We start from the raw sequence: 17,403 nt of genomic DNA, 5'->3' as shown, positions 1-17,403 counted from the left end.
TCAACATGGCAACCACCGACCTTTGTTACACGCTCGTTCATCAAGATGACGCGACCGAGCAAATGACCTTGCAGGATTTCCAGCGCGCACTCGAAAAAGGCTCTGATGAAGTGCGAATTCAAGCTATGCAAAAGCTGCTTGTCATCATGCTCAATGGCGATCCTATGGAGAAGCTACTGCTGCACGTTATCCGTTTCGTCCTCCCTTCCAAAAACAAGCAGCTCAAGAAACTACTTCACTTTTACTGGGAGATTTGCCCAAAGACGAAGCCCGATGGCAAGTTGAAGGAAGAGTTTATTCTTGTTTGGTAAGCATCGTTTTTCTCTTTGCTTGCTCTTTGGATGATCGATTTACATATATGTATTCTATAGCAACGCCCTGAGAAACGATTTACAACATCCCAACGAATACATTCGTGGTGCCACTCTCCGATTCTTGTGCAAGATCCGTGAAGCTGAAGTCTTAGAACCACTTATTGCATCCATCCGTGCATGCTTGGTAAGATGAAGGATATAGGGGAAAGATCAGGAACAACAAATGGATTAACTATGGGGATCATTAGGAACATCGTCATTCGTATGTACGCAAGAACGCCGTATTTGCTGTTGGATCCATCTACAGACATTTCGATTATCTCTTCCCTGATGCTCCTCAGGTGATTCAATCATTCTTGGTTGGCGTAAGTATTTCAACCCTATAACGAAACAACATGCGTTGACGACATATTATTATTATTATTATAGGAAGCGGATATGTCTTGTCGTCGAAATGCATTTGCCGTCCTTTGCAACGTGGATCGACCTCTCGCTGTTGAATACCTTCATTCAGTATTTGCACTTGTCCCATCATTTGATGAATTGCTTCAACTCGCTGTTCTCGAATTGATTCGCAAGGATAGCAAGGCAAACTCGGCCAACAAGGTGAGTTACTATAAACAATTGACATGATTCATTTTATTGATTTGCATCTTGTATACAGGGCGCCTATATTCGATGTGTCTCAGAATTGTTGACCGCCGCCTCTCACTCTGTAAAGTATGAAGCAGCCAATATCTTGATGGTGTTGACGTCCAATCCTGCCGCTGTTAAAGGTAGGTTCTCGATACAAAATGACTCTGTACATACAGCTTATTGATGAACAATTCCCCTCCACTAGCTGCTGCAACATGCTATATCGAATTGGCTGTCAAGGAGTCCGACAACAATGTCAAGCTGATTGTGCTCGATCGTTTGGACAATTTGCTTTCTAAGCAGGAGCGCAAGTTGGATGATTTGGTCATGGATATTCTACGCATCCTTTCCAGGTAATTGAGAGAGTGTAGGTAGCATGGATAAAGAACTCGTTGCTAAAGGATGTACTATTTTCTTTGCAGCCCTGATATTGACGTACGACGTAAGACGCTCCGCATTGCTATGGATCTCGTGTCTTCAAGAAACGTACAAGATGTTATCCTCTTTTTGAAGAAGGAATTGGTTAAAACACACGACCAAGAATATGAAAAGGTTCGTACCCATTGCGATTCATATACGTGTTTGCTTACATAGATTGTATGCTTTGATAGAACACCGAATACCGCCAACTTTTGGTACAATCCATTCACTCATGCGCTGTCAAGTTCTCTGAAGTTGCTGCCAATGTTGTTCATGTGCTCATGGAATTCCTTGGAGATTCGAACAACCCTTCAGCTGTGGATGTTGTATCATTTGTACGAGAAGTCATGGAAAAGTTCCCCGAGTTGCGTCAATCTGTGCTTGAGAAGCTTTTGGACACATTTATGGATATGAAGTCTGGAAAGGTGTTCCGTGGCGCTCTTTGGATTATTGGTGAATACTGCTTGGATGCAAAGGAAATCGATGAAGCATGGGCACGTATTCGAGAAGCTATTGGCGAAATCCCTATTTTGGCATCAGAGCAACGCTTGCTTGAAGCAACAGAAGAGGATGAGGAAAAACCTGCCGAAGATGCCAAATCAGTGCCCTCTGGTAATGCTGCACCACGTCGTATCTTGCCTGATGGTACCTATGCCACTGAAAGCAGTTACACTGTTCAATCCAGCAACACCGCCAAATTGGATGCTGTCAAATCAGCCACTAAACCCCCTCTCCGAGGTAAGATTCTATCTCTATATTTACTCCCTTACCTTTACTAATGTTATTTTGTTATAGCTTTGTTGCTTGTCAATGGTGATTATTTCCTTGGAAGTGTTTTGGCCACCACCCTTGTCAAATTGGTGCTGCGATATACCAAGATCGTTTCCGATACAGCCGCTGTCAATGCTCGTCGAGCAGAAGCTATGTTGATTATGACCAGCATTATCCGAGTCGGCCAATCTCAATTTGTCACTCATCACATTGACGAGGACTCCTATGACCGTATTATGCAAGATTTACGTGTCATTGGTAACCGCGATCAACCAGTCATTGATAAGGTGTATCTTGAAGATAGCCGAAACGCTTTTGCAAAACAAATCCAAGCTGAGGAGGTATGATATGAAACATTTGAGAATCAAGTTTATCTCAATTTAACACGCTTTTCTCATCTTTAGCAACGAGCTGCCGCTGAAAAAGAAAAGGGCAAGGCCGCTGAAGTTCAAGTCGATGATACAATTGTATTTAGACAGTTCTCCAAGAAAGCCAATGACACTGCCGTTGACGAGGTAACAAGGAAAAAATGGCTTTATTCATGTCGTGTGCTTACACATTACTATAGTACGAACAAGATTTGGTCCGAGCTACTGGTGTTTTGGATAGCAAGGATGACCTCATGTCCAAGTTGAGCCGCATTGTACAACTCACTGGTTTCTCTGATTCTGTTTACGCTGAAGCTGTTGTTAATGTCCATCAATACGACATTCTTATGGGTACGTTAGTTATAAGAGAGAGAGAGCGCTGCAATCGATGGTACTTACTTTTTTTTCTCATATAGATGTCCTTATTGTCAATCAAACAAATGAAACTCTGCAAAACTTGACGGTGGAATTTGCCACTCTTGGAGATCTTAAACTTGTCGATCGACCAGCAGCACACAACTTGGCACCCCACTCATTCTTGACCGTGAAGGCTCCTATCAAGGTTTCATCCACTGAGACGGGCGTTATCTTTGGCAACATCGTCTATGATTCACACACTGCCAACGAGAATAGCTGTGTCGTGGTGCTCAACGACATCCATATCGATATTATGGACTATATCAACCCTGCATACTGCACAGAAACACAGGTAATTATGATGGCTTTTTCTTTATCTTACATGTAATTAATGCGTCATTTATTATAGTTCCGAAGCATGTGGAGCGAGTTTGAATGGGAAAATAAGGTCAATGTGAACACAAACATCACGTAAGTATGGAACGGATCTCATGATATTGGATATGCAATAACATTTGGATATAGTGACTTGAGAGAGTACCTTAAGCACATCATGGCATCGACCAACATGAGTTGTCTAACACCTGAGAAACAATTGGAGGGCGATTGTGGTTTCCTTTCTGCAAACATGTACGCTAGAAGTATCTTTGGAGAGGATGCACTTGCAAATCTTTCGATTGAAAAGCCTGGTGATGCACCCATTGCCGGTCATATCCGTATTCGCAGCAAGACCCAGGGCATTGCATTGAGTCTTGGTAAGTCTACTCCCTCATGTTTCATCATCCTCCCCTCAAGTACTAACAAATCATATCATATAGGTGACAAAATCACATTGGCACAAAAGGTTGCAGCGTAGAAGATCCATTACTATTGATAGAAAAAGTTGTTGTTGTCAAGTTTTAATTCTACGTATCGCACTTTGTATTCATATTCTCCTCTCCCATCCCTTTATAAAGAAAGCCATTCCCATATCATTCTTTTGTCCGCTGATACTGTAGACCATGATTGTGCTGGCATAATGGGGAAACCCGTCCTTATCATTGTTATATTGCCAACTCTACAAACAGATATACAGTTTATTTGCGATCAAGGTGCTTATTTGGAGAGAGCATTTTGGATGGCCTCGTAGACTTCGATCTCGATCTTGGCAGCAGCCTTCTCGGCATCAGAGCCAGAGCCGTTAGCGACACGTTGGGCATCAGCGAGAGCAGCTTGGACGTTCTATGATTGGAAAAATAGCCATATGATCAATCATCCTATCCATTGCATATATATCCTTTTCTTTGTTTCATCATCCTCTTACCTCGGCAGAGAGTTCATCAATAGCAGCAGCTTCAACAGCGTTGATGTTGAGAGTGGAGTCAGGGTTGATGATAGCGAAACCGCCAGAGACTAGAAAACATGGCCATTCCCCCATGGTAAGTTATGACAAGTCATTATCCTATATCCTTATCGATACGTACCGAAGAACTTCTTGGTCACATCACCAGATTCAACGACCTCGACAACACCAGGGTTGAGTTGCTCAATGGTGGGAACGTGGTTGGCAAGGATACCCATGTCACCAGAGGTGGCAGCCAAGTTAACTTGCTGGACGTCAGTAGCCTTGTACAAAGCCTATTTATATAGAATGTAGGGTTAACAATCGCGTATAAAAAAGCCATGTTGACGCGCCCTGAGGAGCATGGGGTGTTGCATTACTGACCTTGTGGGGCAAGACGAAGGTCAAACGAAGGTTGTCAGCAGCAGCAGGGGCTTCAGAAGCGTAACCTCTGGCTGTAGAAAAATAAACGTAAAGGTTTTTTGTGTCAACATTGAGAATGAGATGAGCTGAATGCGGTGGTAATTACCAAGGGCAGGTCGAAGAGCGCGAACAGATCTGGCAAAGACGTTCATGGTAGGGTGAATGGAGACAACAGGAAAGAAAAATAAGAGGTCCAGAGAAATTTTGCCTACCACCCCAGCGCCTACCCTTGGCTCGCCGCTATCCACCAGCCCTAGCGGACGATGTCATCATCCGCGTGACTTTTGCTCATTGTGGGGGACCTAATTTCCGTTATCACTTTTCTTCTTGTCGATAGCCAACCTTCATGCACATCATACATTGTTAGCATCCTAGTCACTTTTACCTTGTAATCCATATGAATACAAATACCTTATGAAGATTGATAAATTATATATCGAGGCTTTGTGTATTCGTCGCTAGGATTCATTGTTGACGGGGGTCGTCTAGCAACTGTTGTTACCATGGCAACCATAACCATCCTACCAACACATCCCATATCAGCGCCGTTATTAAGTAGAGTACACACCGGCAGTGCTTGTCATGTTGTTGCGCTTGAACCCATATTCCTTGTTGCTCTATGATACCATGTTTCCCCAATCTCAATGTTTAACCTTCCCAATCCATTATACAACGGGAGCAATTTTCTCTCTGCATATAGTTTACACTCATTTTCATTGTCTACTACTACCACCAATTAACGACACCAAAAGCAATCTGCCACTTTTGTGCTGTTCATTACATTAAAAGGTACAGGTCAAGATGTTTGAAAATGAAAGCAGCATCCATGTGTCGAAAGATGAGGAGCACAGTGCAGCAGCCATTGGTAACAATGATAGGTATGGGCAAATGCTATACGTTAAGAAACGTCGCTGTGGGTGTTGTCGACAACATCCAAGACATCGACAACAACCCCGAGTCTTTGATGTCGCAAATGATCTATTATCCAATGAAAAGCCGTCTCAGAGTTGTCGACAACACCAGGATTTTGAAGCGCCGACAACACTCTTGTTGTCGACAACGCGAATTTCCCAGCCGAGTGAAACAGATCTACTTCTGTTCTCTTTACCAATTGCCAATCGCCCTGGAACACTTTATGAGCAAGCACATCTTGGAGACCGATGAAGTCAAAAAAATCATAATTGACGCTGTGATGGGTGAGTTCCTACTAGGTCTACTAAAGCTTTATTGTATACTCATTGCTCTTTCATGTCTTTTGGGGGTGCCTGTATTAGGAGGAAACCACGACAAGTATTGGACAAGACCTACAGAGTGGCCAAATGGAATGAAGTCGGATATCTTGTACGCCACTGATGACAGCAAGGCTATGCCTCCCGTTCTTGTTGAGGTGCAGCATGTGGTGGATGACAAATTTATGCACCGTGTCGTTCGAAATTGTGAAGAGATCATCAGCCGATATGATGTTGCACCTACTGTATTGATCATTGCAGTAAGCGAATGCAGGCTTCAAGTATTGAAGAGGATAACTGCTTACAAGTCAAAGCCCTTTTTCTTCAAGCTCCCTTCCTACCCATGGGCAAACCAGTGCTTGATCCTCAGCAAAGAATCAATCTCTTCACATGTTAACGAGCCAACTCTGGATCCCATTGTCGCTCTTGGATCTTTTTTTGTGGATCAAAAACAATCCTTGGCCGACCAAGTCCATCGTCGTGACCCGACTATTCAACAATTGTACGAGCTCGCCAAACATATATGTAGGAACCAGATTACAGCCGAGTCATCTTCATCAAGTCATCTTTTGCGTGTTATCATGGATGTCGAATCACATTTTCGCAAGGCAATTGATGTGCTTAACGAGGATGTTGCTGATGGAAGTGCAAAGAGGACCATTGATTGTTTGGAAGAAGGGATGACTGTATTAAGAGATTGCAAGCGCCAACACATGTCAAACCGCCGGTCACCATCATCATCATCTCAATCATCAACAGATGGCATACCCGAATCACCATCTCAGCCATCTTCAACAAATGAATCATCATCTCGTCGACAGTCTACCTCTTCAACAATTCTATCAACAAACGGCAACCTCAATTGGCAATTTGTTGAGAGGTTCTTTGACCAACTTGGAAACAAAAAGATGAATTGGAAACTTTGTTATGAGGAAGGCCGTCGCAAAGGCCATTTTAAGAATTATTCCAATCACGAAAGTCTCAAGAACGCATACAATCGCAAAAAGTCCAAGAAAAAGTGAAAGAACCAATCCACAACTTCATATACCAGTTTCCCCTTAGCATGTAAATCCCCCTTGTCATCTCATATATAAAATGCAGCAACCATTAAAAGCATGTTTTCATTGTTACTTATAATGACATTTGGCCATTGTCTCCTACTACTAGGGCAAGTGGCTCTCTTTAATTACGGCGTAGAGTGATCTACGCACACCATTATATGGGCTACAGCCATTTGAAAGTAAAATGAGGAACAACACAGGATCTCACTGTGAGTTTGTATGTGAAGAGAACTTTAATTATTCGCAGCTATCTACATCCTAATGCTTATCATGCAAGTGATTTGCAACGTACAAGTGACAGGCTCAATTTTGTCTCAGCTGGGAGTTGGATGTCGTCCTTTCGCCCATCTTCCAACAATGGACCACACCCTGTAAGTTGCCCACCTCACTCCTTGAATCTTACATCCATTTTGATATCTAACCATGGTGTAAAGTGACTTGAAGATCCCTTTCCCAACAAACCGGTTAGCGAATATCGCTGAGCAAGTTCTTGGTGTCGACAAGGAACTGAAGACCGATCAAGTGAAACGTACAACGGTCGTCAATGACAACATCCTCGAAGCGTAAGCGATGCCTATTCTTCCAGTAATCCAACCCGCTGACGTCTAACATGTTGCTTCTCAAAAGGCGATTCGAGTGTGTGTCAGCACGCATGATGCGCGTCTCGGTGAATTCCTTTTTGGAGATGCTGTCCATGGTGACGAGAACGATGGATCAATACGATGTATGAGAGGGAAAATACTATTGTGTTTGTATGTTATATAAAGCATGTGTTACTATTTCCCCTCGTTCATTTTACCCGTGTACTGTATTTGCAGCTTGTTGCGACAACACCTTGTTTCGACTTTGCTTTTTATATTTACATTCTCGCTCTGCGTGTGTGTGTGTGCGTTATCCAAGATGGTGCTCGCTAACGAACTCAGCGCATGGAAGAAGCTTCAAAAACACTATGATGATACGGGCCGCAATCTTGTGATGAAAGAGCTCTTTCAAAAGGATGCTGATCGATTCAAAAAGTATTCACGTGAATTCAAAGGCTCCACGGATGATATGATGATCCTACTCGACTTTTCGAAGAATCGCATCAACGATGATACGCTTGCATTACTACTTGATGTTGCTCGTGAAGCCAAGGTCGAGGAGATGCGTGACAAGATGTTTGCCGGTGATCATATCAACTTTACCGAAGACCGTGCCGTGTTGCATGTTGCTTTACGCAACTTGGGTGATAAGCCAATCTACGACAATGGAGAGGATGTCATGCCTGAAGTGCGAGAGGTGTTGCAGCATATGAAGGAATTCTCTGACGCTATCCGATCGGGCCAATGGAAGGGATACACTGGAAAAGCTATCACGGATGTTGTCAATATTGGTATTGGTGGTTCTGATCTTGGACCTGTTATGGTGACTGAGGCGCTCAAACATTACGCCAAGCCTGGTTTGCGTGCTCATTTTGTATCCAACATTGATGGTACACACATTGCCGAGGTGCTCAAATCGGTTGATCCTGAAACGACCCTCTTTATTGTGGCAAGCAAGACATTCACCACCCAAGAAACCATCACCAATGCCACATCAGCTAAAAATTGGTTCTTGAAACATGCTGGAGGCGAGGTATTTATTGAAGCAAAAGAATCATAGTGTCTTTTTCGTATTCAAACGAATGATTTTAGATTGCTCATGTTGCCAAGCATTTTGTGGCTCTTTCCACCAATACAGCTGCTGTTCAAGAATTTGGTATTGATCCAAAGAACATGTTCAAGTTTTGGGATTGGGTTGGTGGACGCTATTCGCTATGGTCAGCCATTGGTCTTTCAATTGCCATTTACATTGGATTTGACAACTTTAAAGAGCTGCTGCGAGGTGCCTATGAGATGGATCAGCATTTCCTCAACACGCCACTCGAGAACAACATTCCTGTTTTGATGGCATTGATGGGTGTATGGTACAACAACTTTTTCGGGGCGGAAACAGAAGCCATTTTACCCTATGATCAATACATGCATCGTTTCCCTGCATACTTTCAACAAGGTGATATGGAGTCGAATGGCAAGTATGTGTCACGTTCGGGCAAGCGAGTCAAGACGTCGACGGGTCCTATCATTTGGGGTGAACCTGGCACCAATGGACAACATGCATTCTATCAGCTCATTCATCAAGGCACCAAGTTGATCCCTTGCGACTTTTTGGCACCTATTGAGACGCTGAATCCAATCGAACATGGGAAGCACCATGATATTTTGCTGTCCAACTTTTTTGCACAACCTGAAGCATTGATGGTGGGTAAAACGGAGGAACAAGTGCGCAAGGAAATGGGATCCAAGGCAACCGACAACATTGTTCCCCATCGTATCTTTTTGGGTAATAAGCCAACCAACTCGATCCTCTTTCAACGATTGACGCCCTCGTCACTTGGTGCACTGATAGCCATGTATGAACACAAGATCTTCACTCAAGGTGTGATTTGGGATATCAACTCGTTTGATCAATGGGGCGTGGAGCTCGGCAAACAACTAGCCAAGGTGATTCAACCTGAATTGACAAAGAAAGGCGACATTTCCAGCCATGATGCATCCACCAATGGTCTCATCAATCTTTACAAGAAGCGTAAACAAAGCTATGAGTAATCAATCAATCACATGGAGCAAGCAATCATGCTTGGGAGATCACATGTAGTACAAACCCATGCAGCGTGCAGTAATCATACATAATAAAATTGGTCTTCTTTTCCTGCATCTTTATTCTTGTTCTCTCTCTCTCACGCTCTACTCTTTTAACCATGCCCACTTTTACTTCTAGTAACCACACAATGTCGCCTGAAGAAAGCTACGGTCGCCTCGACGAATTCCTGTACACCAATCAGAACAACGCCATGAGCTTCACAGTCGACGATGACAACCACGGCATGGGTCTTTTATGCGCCCATTTGAAAGACGATCAAACGCGTGCTACTACTGTAAGGCTCAACAAGCATCAAATTGGAGACTTTATGAGAAGCCATGGTTTCAAATGTGAATCGCCTTCCCTTCAAGATCCTTCCACTGCCATTCGCTGTGTACGCCCTCCTATGCAACAATAGCCTTTCTCTCTCTTTCTTTTTTCCTTGAAACCCTTCATCCCTTACATTGAAAACAAACATGTGTTCTTGTATTATTTGAAGCAGCTTACCGTTTTATATGTCGGCTATCGCGTAGATAATACTTTGACAAGTTATCTTCATTAAATGAATTGCTACTATCAAATCGTCTATATATGAACTATAATGGTTACCATGACAACCATTGACCAATGTGGTTTTTTATATCTTGTTGTTGGCAATGAGACTCTATCTGAATACGTTTTGAGAGAGGAGCTCGCTTCTAATGTTCCTGCTGACCTTTCTTCCTTCAACTTCAAGTGAGTAATCGGGGTTAACATGCGTATCCATGACGGCCTTCAAGCATGAAATTTATTCCCTTCTGGTTGCCACCCTTCCCATACGTCCTTTCCAATGGCACTATCATGCTTGTTGCTTTGTTCTCTCTCCATGGATACCAATAACACCATGAATTCCCGAAAAGGCAATTCGGTGGGCTAACATGTCATTTCAACACTCACTGTCAGTTAAGCGTAGATAGTTGAATGGTACAATTTCTGCCTTCCAAGCAGAAGGTCGGGGTTCGATTCCCCGTCTACGCATAACTTGCGTGTTCTTCTTTTTTAAATTGTCGTTATCGTATGGCTGATTAGATCAGTGGCCAATGATATAACTTTTGGTGTTGCTATGATAAGTTGATCTTTTATTGCTAAGGATGTTCACGATATATATATGTTCAATGTATGGATTCTATGAATGATGTGGAAGATACTAGTAAAGGGCTTCTAGCAATTGCCAGCATCAAAAGGAAAAGGGTTCTAGAAGGAACGAGCAAAAGCTAGGTCACGTGGTCACATGACCTACGACAAAATTCCGAACGTTGATGTTACACAAACATCCGTGGTCTGTGCGTATCACGCTGTTCTTTTATCACCATGAATCCATGGTATTGCATGTATGTGTATGATCACAAACATCAAAACTAACAACGTATTCTCTCGCTTTTCGCTCGTAACATGTTTGTGTGTGTGTATTCAATAGCTTATCACTAATTTTGCTTACTACAAGATGATATAAATGTATCTGTACAATTATGTGTATTGTATGTGTATATGAGATTGCGCTAGCAAGATGACTAAGGATGCTTTTTTTTACATTTGTGGAGGATCATTGGAAGGTGCCTGATGTTGTTGTTGTTGATGCTGCTGCTGCTGTTGTAGCTGTTGTCGCTGCAGAAGCATACGTTGCTGTAAATCTCGAAGTGCTTGTGGTGTTAGATTGGCAAGGCTTGCATTCATTTGTAACCCGGCAGGTAATCCATTGTTTCCTCCCATGCCTGCATTTTGTAAATTAAGGTTCGACATCAACAAACTCTGCTGTGTTAAACCTGGTCGTATACCTATATACAACAAGATTAGCTTCCATTCATATCATCCCGCATGAGGAAGAATGAAGAGAACTTACCATTCATTGCATTGACAGGACTTCCCATCGCTGCCGAATTCATCATGCCTTGTTGATTTTGTTGCTGTTGAGATTGCTGTGGTTGAGATTGTTGAGGCTGAGACTGCTGCTGCTGTTGTTGTTGTTGTTGCTGTTGTTGTTGTTGTTGCTGTTGTTGTTGTTGTTGCTGTTGTTGGCGTTGGATGGCTTGCAATATAGCAGCGTTATTCATCATATTAGGATTCATATTCGCCATCGACAATCCCATAAGGGTCATAGGTACATTGCTAGTAGGAGCATTTGGCGTCATTCCAGGATTACTTTGAGGTTGCTGCTGCTGCTGCTGTTGTTGTTGTTGTTGTTGCAGTCGTTGTTGCTGCTGTTGTTGCTGGGCAGCCATTGCTGCTGCAGCTGCAGCTGGGTGCGATAAATTGTTAAAGTCTGGCAATGGGACGCGTGCAAAAAGAACACCCGCAAGACGAGGACCATATGCTGTAAGGATCAATCCATGCTGTGGTTCATTGGTGTTGGTAGAGAATACAGCTCTAGCAAGCTAAAGAATACATGGTCTTATATTAGAAAAGAGAGATCCATGAGCTCCAAATCATGAAGGACTTACCGATTTCTTTTGATCCAGGTTCTTTATTAAGAGGTTAAAGTTGTTGTGGTCTTGTGCTGTGCTGGTGTCGAGTGGTCGAAAAATGCAATATGGCAATTGATGCTCATTCACCTTCATATTCAGCATTGCATTGGCTACAGCATTTGATGCTCGTCCTGCGATGGTGATACGCTGTGGCCACATCTCAGGATAACTAAATCATAGCAAGGTTAAATGGATGCCCTTTTTTCCATAACAAGTACTTACTAATCCTCTCGGCTGATGGTGGTTCCTTTCTTGATCATAGCAAATGCACCACAAAAGCAAGTGAATTCTTGAAAAGAGTTATCCATTTGCTTGATATGCCATACAATTTGACCAGTCCAAATAGGCACGTTTTGAACAGGCTGTTGCTGTTGTTGTTGTTGTTGTTGAACCATTTGTGCTTGCATCATTTGTTGTTGTGAAGGATTGCTGCTATCAGCTCCACCTACCATGGCAGGTCGTTGAGGAGACTGTTGTTGTGATTGCTTTTGTTGCTGTTGCTGTTGTTGCATACTGAATTGTTGAGCTAGCATCATGCGTTGTTGTGGAGTGAGCATGTTTTGCATTTGAGCAGGATTGGATGTGTTGATATTCCTTTGTTGTATATCAGCCTGTGCTTGTTGCGGGGTATTGGAGACGTCAGATACATTGGGAGGTCGTACTTGGGTGCCACCAAATGCCATGGGTGATGATGTCGCATTGGTTGCCATGGGACCAGATCCTGACATTGGTATGTTTTGTTGCTGTTGTTGTTGTTGTTGTTGTTCGCTGCTTTTCATTGCTGCAAACTTTTGTAATGCTGCATTGATAGCCATTAATTGTTGTTGCTGCTGTGCCGTCCTTTGAGGTTGTGCCATTAACAATTTGCGTTGTTGTATGAGTTGTTGAATTTGTGCAGGTGTTGGCATAGGTCGTGGTGGTGTACCTCCCTTGGCCATCTGTGCAGGCTGCTGTTGATGCATTATTTGTTGAGGCGTCTGCTGTGGTGTTTGTTGAGGTTGTGGTTGTGGCTGTGGTGGTTGTTGTGGAGGTGCCGGTTGTTGAGTAGGCATTGGTTGTGCTTGAGGAACTTGTTGCACTGGTTGTGGTTGCTGAGAAGGCGTAGTCTGTGGCTGCTGCTGCTGCTGTTGTTGTGTAGGTGGTGCAGGTGGTCGTTGCTGTGCCATTGTTGGAGCCGATACTGGTGCTGCTGTTGCAGCAGTGCTTGGTGGAGCCGATGCAGCTGCATTTGCCACATTCAACTGCTTTTGGGCCAACTGTGCAAATTTGGCAGGATCCACAGTAGCTTTTGGTAGATTGATTTGCCCAGGCACATTCTCTCGCTTTCTCTTTTTTGCTGATTCTGTCGATGATACTGATTGCGGTGAAGTAATCGCTTCTGATAGTCGTTTAGGTGTTGTCATTCCTTGAGCAGGCGTTGCTTTGGGCGTTTCTAATAGTGTGGATTAATACATATCTCATGAACCAATTAAGATCAAACGAACCTTGTTTGCTGATCTCTGGTGTTGGTTGCTGTGCAGGCTTTTCAGGCAACTTGAATCCAGCAAGCTTCACCGTATGCGATGGGGAAACAGTATTGGCCACCGTATGCAGCTCTATCTTTTTGTCGTTGACCTGGATACAAGTCATCGGTTATTAAGATAAGAGACAAGTGATACTAAACAGCATACTACATACCTCGTTGACGATTCTTTCATAATCGGCATAGCCTTTGGATGGTGTGATCAATGATAAATGGATATCATGCTAAGGGATAGCATTATTAATCTCTCAACTTACATTCACCATTCCCCCCTCCCGATGATCCTTTTACCTTGCGCATGTCTTGTACAATGTTCTCAAGCGTATAATTGCTATACTTGTCATCCAAATTTTGTCGAGTGCCTATTTGATGCGGCAAGCTGTTGGAAATCAAAATGCAGTGCAACGTAGGTTCGCCGACCATTCCATCCAATTCAGTGCGATATTCATCAAACATCTATATGAATATGTTTACATTAGCCTATACCCTTTATAATAGTGTCCCATGCAACCTACCTCGAGAGCAGCGACCAATCCTTCACTTGTTGCGTTCCTTACAATACCGCCATCCACACAAGAAATGCTCCTAAAGATCTCTTGGAATAGCGATAGATCCGATGTAAAGTATTTGCGATCCACTGTCACCATCGATCCAGGCTCGTAATCACCAAAGATGACCATGCCATATTTGAGGATAGGCTGTATAAGACATGTATCAATTAAGAGTAGAAAAAGAGCGTTCGAAGATCACTTACGGTTACTTTGGTCTTTGGGTGTCGCTCGTCCCCTTCTGTTGAGGAGCGTAGCTGCCTATATACATCCAACGGTTGGTAAGGAATATATCCTGCTTGAAAATATGCCGGCTATAACTCACTTGAGGATCGGATCAACGTAGGCATTGATAATCACGTCGAGATGTGGTTGCATTCGTGCTGTTCCTTCTACGACAAACAGACATGCCACTTCCTTTCGGATATGACTAACAGTTTGCATTTGAGGAGAAGCCTGGACATGAGGTGTAGGCGAAGGATGCGACCTTGGTGTGCCGATTGTTGTTGCAGCTGCTGGAGTAGACATAACTGCCAAAACGTGTCCGTCTAGTCAAAAGAGCAAAGCCAAAGGAGAACGCCCTCTCGCATTTCACCTCAGCTGAATTAAGTAGAACACACACACACACGCACCACACACGCGCCCAAAAGTATTGGAATGCTTTTCTTTCTTGTAAATCAATTATCATGCATCAATAGATAAACATGCCTTTATTCTTCCTCTTCTCCTTCAATACACATGCAAGATAATGTTTTTATGTACAAAGAATGTTCCTCATGCAGGGCTGTTTTTATTATTATTTTACTTTGGTTCCTGTCTTTTGTGCTCTATCATAAAGGAAAAGATGCATTAGCACACCACAATCATCTCTTCCTCTTCCCCGTCATCAGGTCATTTACCTGGCAGCTTTATCTTCTTCAAGAGCCTTTTGAATCAATTCAGTGGTCTCGCTCACCTTGACGACAGCAATTTGGGAGCAACGCAACACTTGATCCATTTCCAATGGTATACCTCCTGCTTTGGACAATGCGCATATTTCTTTGTGGATATTCATGGTGATCGTCATTGTGCCCACTCGCACCTTTTCTTCGAGATAATTAGGATCCACAACCATCAATTGACTAGAGATCATTGTCAGCGACCTATCCTTGTTTGTCTGATCAATCATCTTACCCTTTGTCAAAGAACGCAAATGTGACGCATATAGGGATATGGTGAATGCTCAATGGCACAGGATTACGTTGATCCACAGGATGCTGTAGCCAATACAATATTAGCATACGCTCATTCTATATCCAGACAAAGACACACTTACGATTGTTACTTCTTCGCCAATGACTGTGACATCAGGTCGTCGGAAATGCAAAAGGGCAGCAATAGCAGCGATACCAGCACAATCGATAATATTACCATCATGATCCAAAAAGTGGAGATCCACTCGAATAGCCCACACCTATCCACCCTTGAAATCAGTATACCTCCATCCTATCCAATACTCGTAATCACCATGTACCTTTTCACCAGCAACAATACATAAGCCCTCGGTATCAATAGCTCTGCTACGCCGTAATGCCTTCTCAACAATGCGGCTGATCAATACTTCTTCTTCAGGACGGCTACGTCATGTGATTGATCTTAGTATACATGATCCCTTGACCCATAATAATCCAAACAATGTACCTTCCAGATTCGAAAACAGGACTTGCCATTGGGGATATCTCTGTATTGAATATCAAGACACCTTCTGTGGGTTTATCAGCACGCGGCCGCTCCACCTTGGCAGTGACTCTTGCAGCCACTCTATGTAATCCAACGTGTATCAGTACCATCCTCATACCAAAACGACACCCATATCCTCATTCTCTCTACGAGGGGCCCCCATCGATCCCGCTATACCTTGTGCGTCCCAGTTGTACATTGACCTGGCCATAATCAGCACCAAACGTTATGTCGATAGATCGTACATCGTAGATACCACGGCCGTCGATGCGTCGTTTTTCTTCCAAGGCTTGCAGCAAGAATGTGCTTTCGTTGATGCTGGGATCAAGATCTTTGACCATGGCGTGTGTAGCTGTGTGTGTGTATGTCGCAAAGGGAAAGAAGACCACCAAGCCCGCTGGTATGCCTGACTCGAAAAAGCCACGGAATTCAAAGTAGCTGACATGTAGCAGTATCCATGCAACCCGTATCATGTATAATTCAATAATCCTTTAATCACGTGCATTTGCCAATACAATGTCTTTACAATCCAATGTCATCTCACACGTCCCCATTTCTTAAAGATATTGTTCGATCATTTCCTTACTACGCACATGTCGAATGCAAGCAAGTCCAGCCCAATCATTTATTCTTCGCTGCGAGTAGTGACAAATACATCTGAGGAACGGGTAGGGAAGTGACGAGAAGTTCATATCGGTATAGGCAGCGAGAATTCTTCTTGTAAAGGATCATCATCTATTGCTCTTCGCGTGCAGGAGGAGGACCACATGGTTGAAGCATTTTCTAATGATAAAAACCATCGAGGTTGAGTTTTCTTCCATTACAAGCATAAAGGATCACCTTACCTCCATCAAGTTGAACTTGACTCGGGCGCTGCATTCATTCTCGGCAATAGAAAAGTAGTTCAATAAAGGTGCATGGCCGATAAAAGACGCATAGCTGTCTCTGTGTTGGTTCGTCATCCATTCACTATGTTGATATCGTTAGCAACCTATCATCGACAACGACGTATCCTTGCATGATGACTTACTATTTGATCGTATCAGCATGGCCTGTGCCAACGTATTTCGACTGCACTATGAAGGTATAGATCATACTATTAAATCGATGGTCAATTGTGGACATTCCATATTCACTACTTACAATGCTCGATCTGACTATTGATGTTGAAGCGATCCTATAATAAAAGAGGCAGGCGATGAGTATATGGAAGTCGATCGGTGTTGGTTACTTACCATGTTGGTTGAAGGGCAAGACGTACAATCGGACTTGATCCACTTGTTCTGCGCCTTAAGAATATCGGGGGCTCTGGAGTTGACACCTTCCTACCTGCATCCTGCAATCACGCTTTGCTTTCATAGATGAACACCTGTAGACCCACCACAAAGATATCAGAGGGCTCCATAATAAAATAAACCATAGTCTCTATATCCCATACACGTATTCAGCGCTTTGATTCCTTGATGGATCACTTCGTTAAGGGCCATGATGATGAATGTTGAACCATCTTATAAGTGAACAAATCTATATAAGTGAACAAGTGATTAAAAAC

General features: G+C 43.2%; 9 protein-coding genes and 1 non-coding gene across 10 annotated transcripts; 6 read left to right on the top strand and 4 right to left on the bottom strand.

The window, feature by feature from the left end:
• Positions 1-5: 5 nt before the first annotated feature.
• On the top strand, positions 6-3,722 carry O0I10_001616 (uncharacterized protein; the record flags this gene model as incomplete). The annotated part of the gene is made up of 15 exons (XM_058481708.1): positions 6-307; positions 372-498; positions 563-679; positions 744-920; positions 979-1,090; positions 1,156-1,303; positions 1,373-1,502; positions 1,562-2,108; positions 2,166-2,482; positions 2,546-2,656; positions 2,710-2,860; positions 2,926-3,218; positions 3,276-3,337; positions 3,392-3,621; positions 3,685-3,722. The coding sequence occupies 15 exons, from the start codon at positions 6-8 to the stop codon at positions 3,720-3,722; spliced, it is 2,862 nt and encodes a 953-aa protein (XP_058347565.1).
• A 239-nt stretch (positions 3,723-3,961) lies between these two features.
• O0I10_001615 (ATP synthase F1, epsilon subunit) lies at positions 3,962-4,762 on the bottom strand (the record flags this gene model as incomplete). Its single annotated transcript, XM_058481707.1, has 5 exons — positions 3,962-4,087; positions 4,170-4,258; positions 4,330-4,483; positions 4,572-4,642; positions 4,717-4,762. 5 exons carry the CDS (start codon positions 4,760-4,762, stop codon positions 3,962-3,964), a joined length of 486 nt encoding a protein of 161 aa, XP_058347564.1.
• Positions 4,763-5,745: 983 nt separating this feature from the next.
• Positions 5,746-6,861, top strand: O0I10_001614 (uncharacterized protein; the record flags this gene model as incomplete). The annotated part of the gene is made up of 2 exons (XM_058481706.1): positions 5,746-5,806; positions 5,885-6,861. 2 exons carry the CDS (start codon positions 5,746-5,748, stop codon positions 6,859-6,861), a joined length of 1,038 nt encoding a protein of 345 aa, XP_058347563.1.
• Positions 6,862-7,257: 396 nt separating this feature from the next.
• Positions 7,258-7,467, top strand: O0I10_001613 (uncharacterized protein; the record flags this gene model as incomplete). Its single annotated transcript, XM_058481705.1, has 2 exons — positions 7,258-7,271; positions 7,335-7,467. The coding sequence occupies 2 exons, from the start codon at positions 7,258-7,260 to the stop codon at positions 7,465-7,467; spliced, it is 147 nt and encodes a 48-aa protein (XP_058347562.1).
• Positions 7,468-7,800: 333 nt separating this feature from the next.
• O0I10_001612 (uncharacterized protein) lies at positions 7,801-9,527 on the top strand (the record flags this gene model as incomplete). Its single annotated transcript, XM_058481704.1, has 2 exons — positions 7,801-8,514; positions 8,574-9,527. 2 exons carry the CDS (start codon positions 7,801-7,803, stop codon positions 9,525-9,527), a joined length of 1,668 nt encoding a protein of 555 aa, XP_058347561.1.
• Positions 9,528-9,679: 152 nt separating this feature from the next.
• Positions 9,680-9,979, top strand: O0I10_001611 (uncharacterized protein; the record flags this gene model as incomplete). Its single annotated transcript, XM_058481703.1, has 1 exon — positions 9,680-9,979. The coding sequence occupies one exon, from the start codon at positions 9,680-9,682 to the stop codon at positions 9,977-9,979; it is 300 nt and encodes a 99-aa protein (XP_058347560.1).
• Positions 9,980-10,507: 528 nt separating this feature from the next.
• O0I10_001610 lies at positions 10,508-10,578 on the top strand. Its single transcript has one exon. It is a non-coding gene; the product is annotated as a tRNA-Gly (tRNA).
• Positions 10,579-11,127: 549 nt separating this feature from the next.
• Positions 11,128-14,660, bottom strand: O0I10_001609 (uncharacterized protein; the record flags this gene model as incomplete). Its single annotated transcript, XM_058481702.1, has 10 exons — positions 11,128-11,375; positions 11,441-11,972; positions 12,039-12,231; positions 12,285-13,494; positions 13,547-13,676; positions 13,740-13,808; positions 13,876-14,040; positions 14,100-14,282; positions 14,339-14,393; positions 14,458-14,660. 10 exons carry the CDS (start codon positions 14,658-14,660, stop codon positions 11,128-11,130), a joined length of 2,988 nt encoding a protein of 995 aa, XP_058347559.1.
• A 268-nt stretch (positions 14,661-14,928) lies between these two features.
• On the bottom strand, positions 14,929-16,192 carry O0I10_001608 (uncharacterized protein; the record flags this gene model as incomplete). Its single annotated transcript, XM_058481701.1, has 7 exons — positions 14,929-14,959; positions 15,032-15,253; positions 15,306-15,388; positions 15,448-15,585; positions 15,646-15,748; positions 15,813-15,932; positions 16,029-16,192. 7 exons carry the CDS (start codon positions 16,190-16,192, stop codon positions 14,929-14,931), a joined length of 861 nt encoding a protein of 286 aa, XP_058347558.1.
• Positions 16,193-16,586: 394 nt separating this feature from the next.
• On the bottom strand, positions 16,587-17,089 carry O0I10_001607 (splicing factor 3B subunit 5; the record flags this gene model as incomplete). The annotated part of the gene is made up of 5 exons (XM_058481700.1): positions 16,587-16,634; positions 16,697-16,820; positions 16,882-16,927; positions 16,995-17,028; positions 17,087-17,089. 5 exons carry the CDS (start codon positions 17,087-17,089, stop codon positions 16,587-16,589), a joined length of 255 nt encoding a protein of 84 aa, XP_058347557.1.
• Positions 17,090-17,403: the final 314 nt, after the last annotated feature.

Source organism: Lichtheimia ornata (assembly GCF_029851405.1).
Source record: "Lichtheimia ornata isolate CBS 291.66 chromosome Unknown scaffold00004, whole genome shotgun sequence".
Lineage (NCBI taxonomy): Eukaryota > Fungi > Mucoromycota > Mucoromycetes > Mucorales > Lichtheimiaceae > Lichtheimia > Lichtheimia ornata.
The sequence above is the reverse complement of the archived record's forward strand: the minus strand, read 5'-3'. Positions and strand labels throughout refer to the sequence as shown.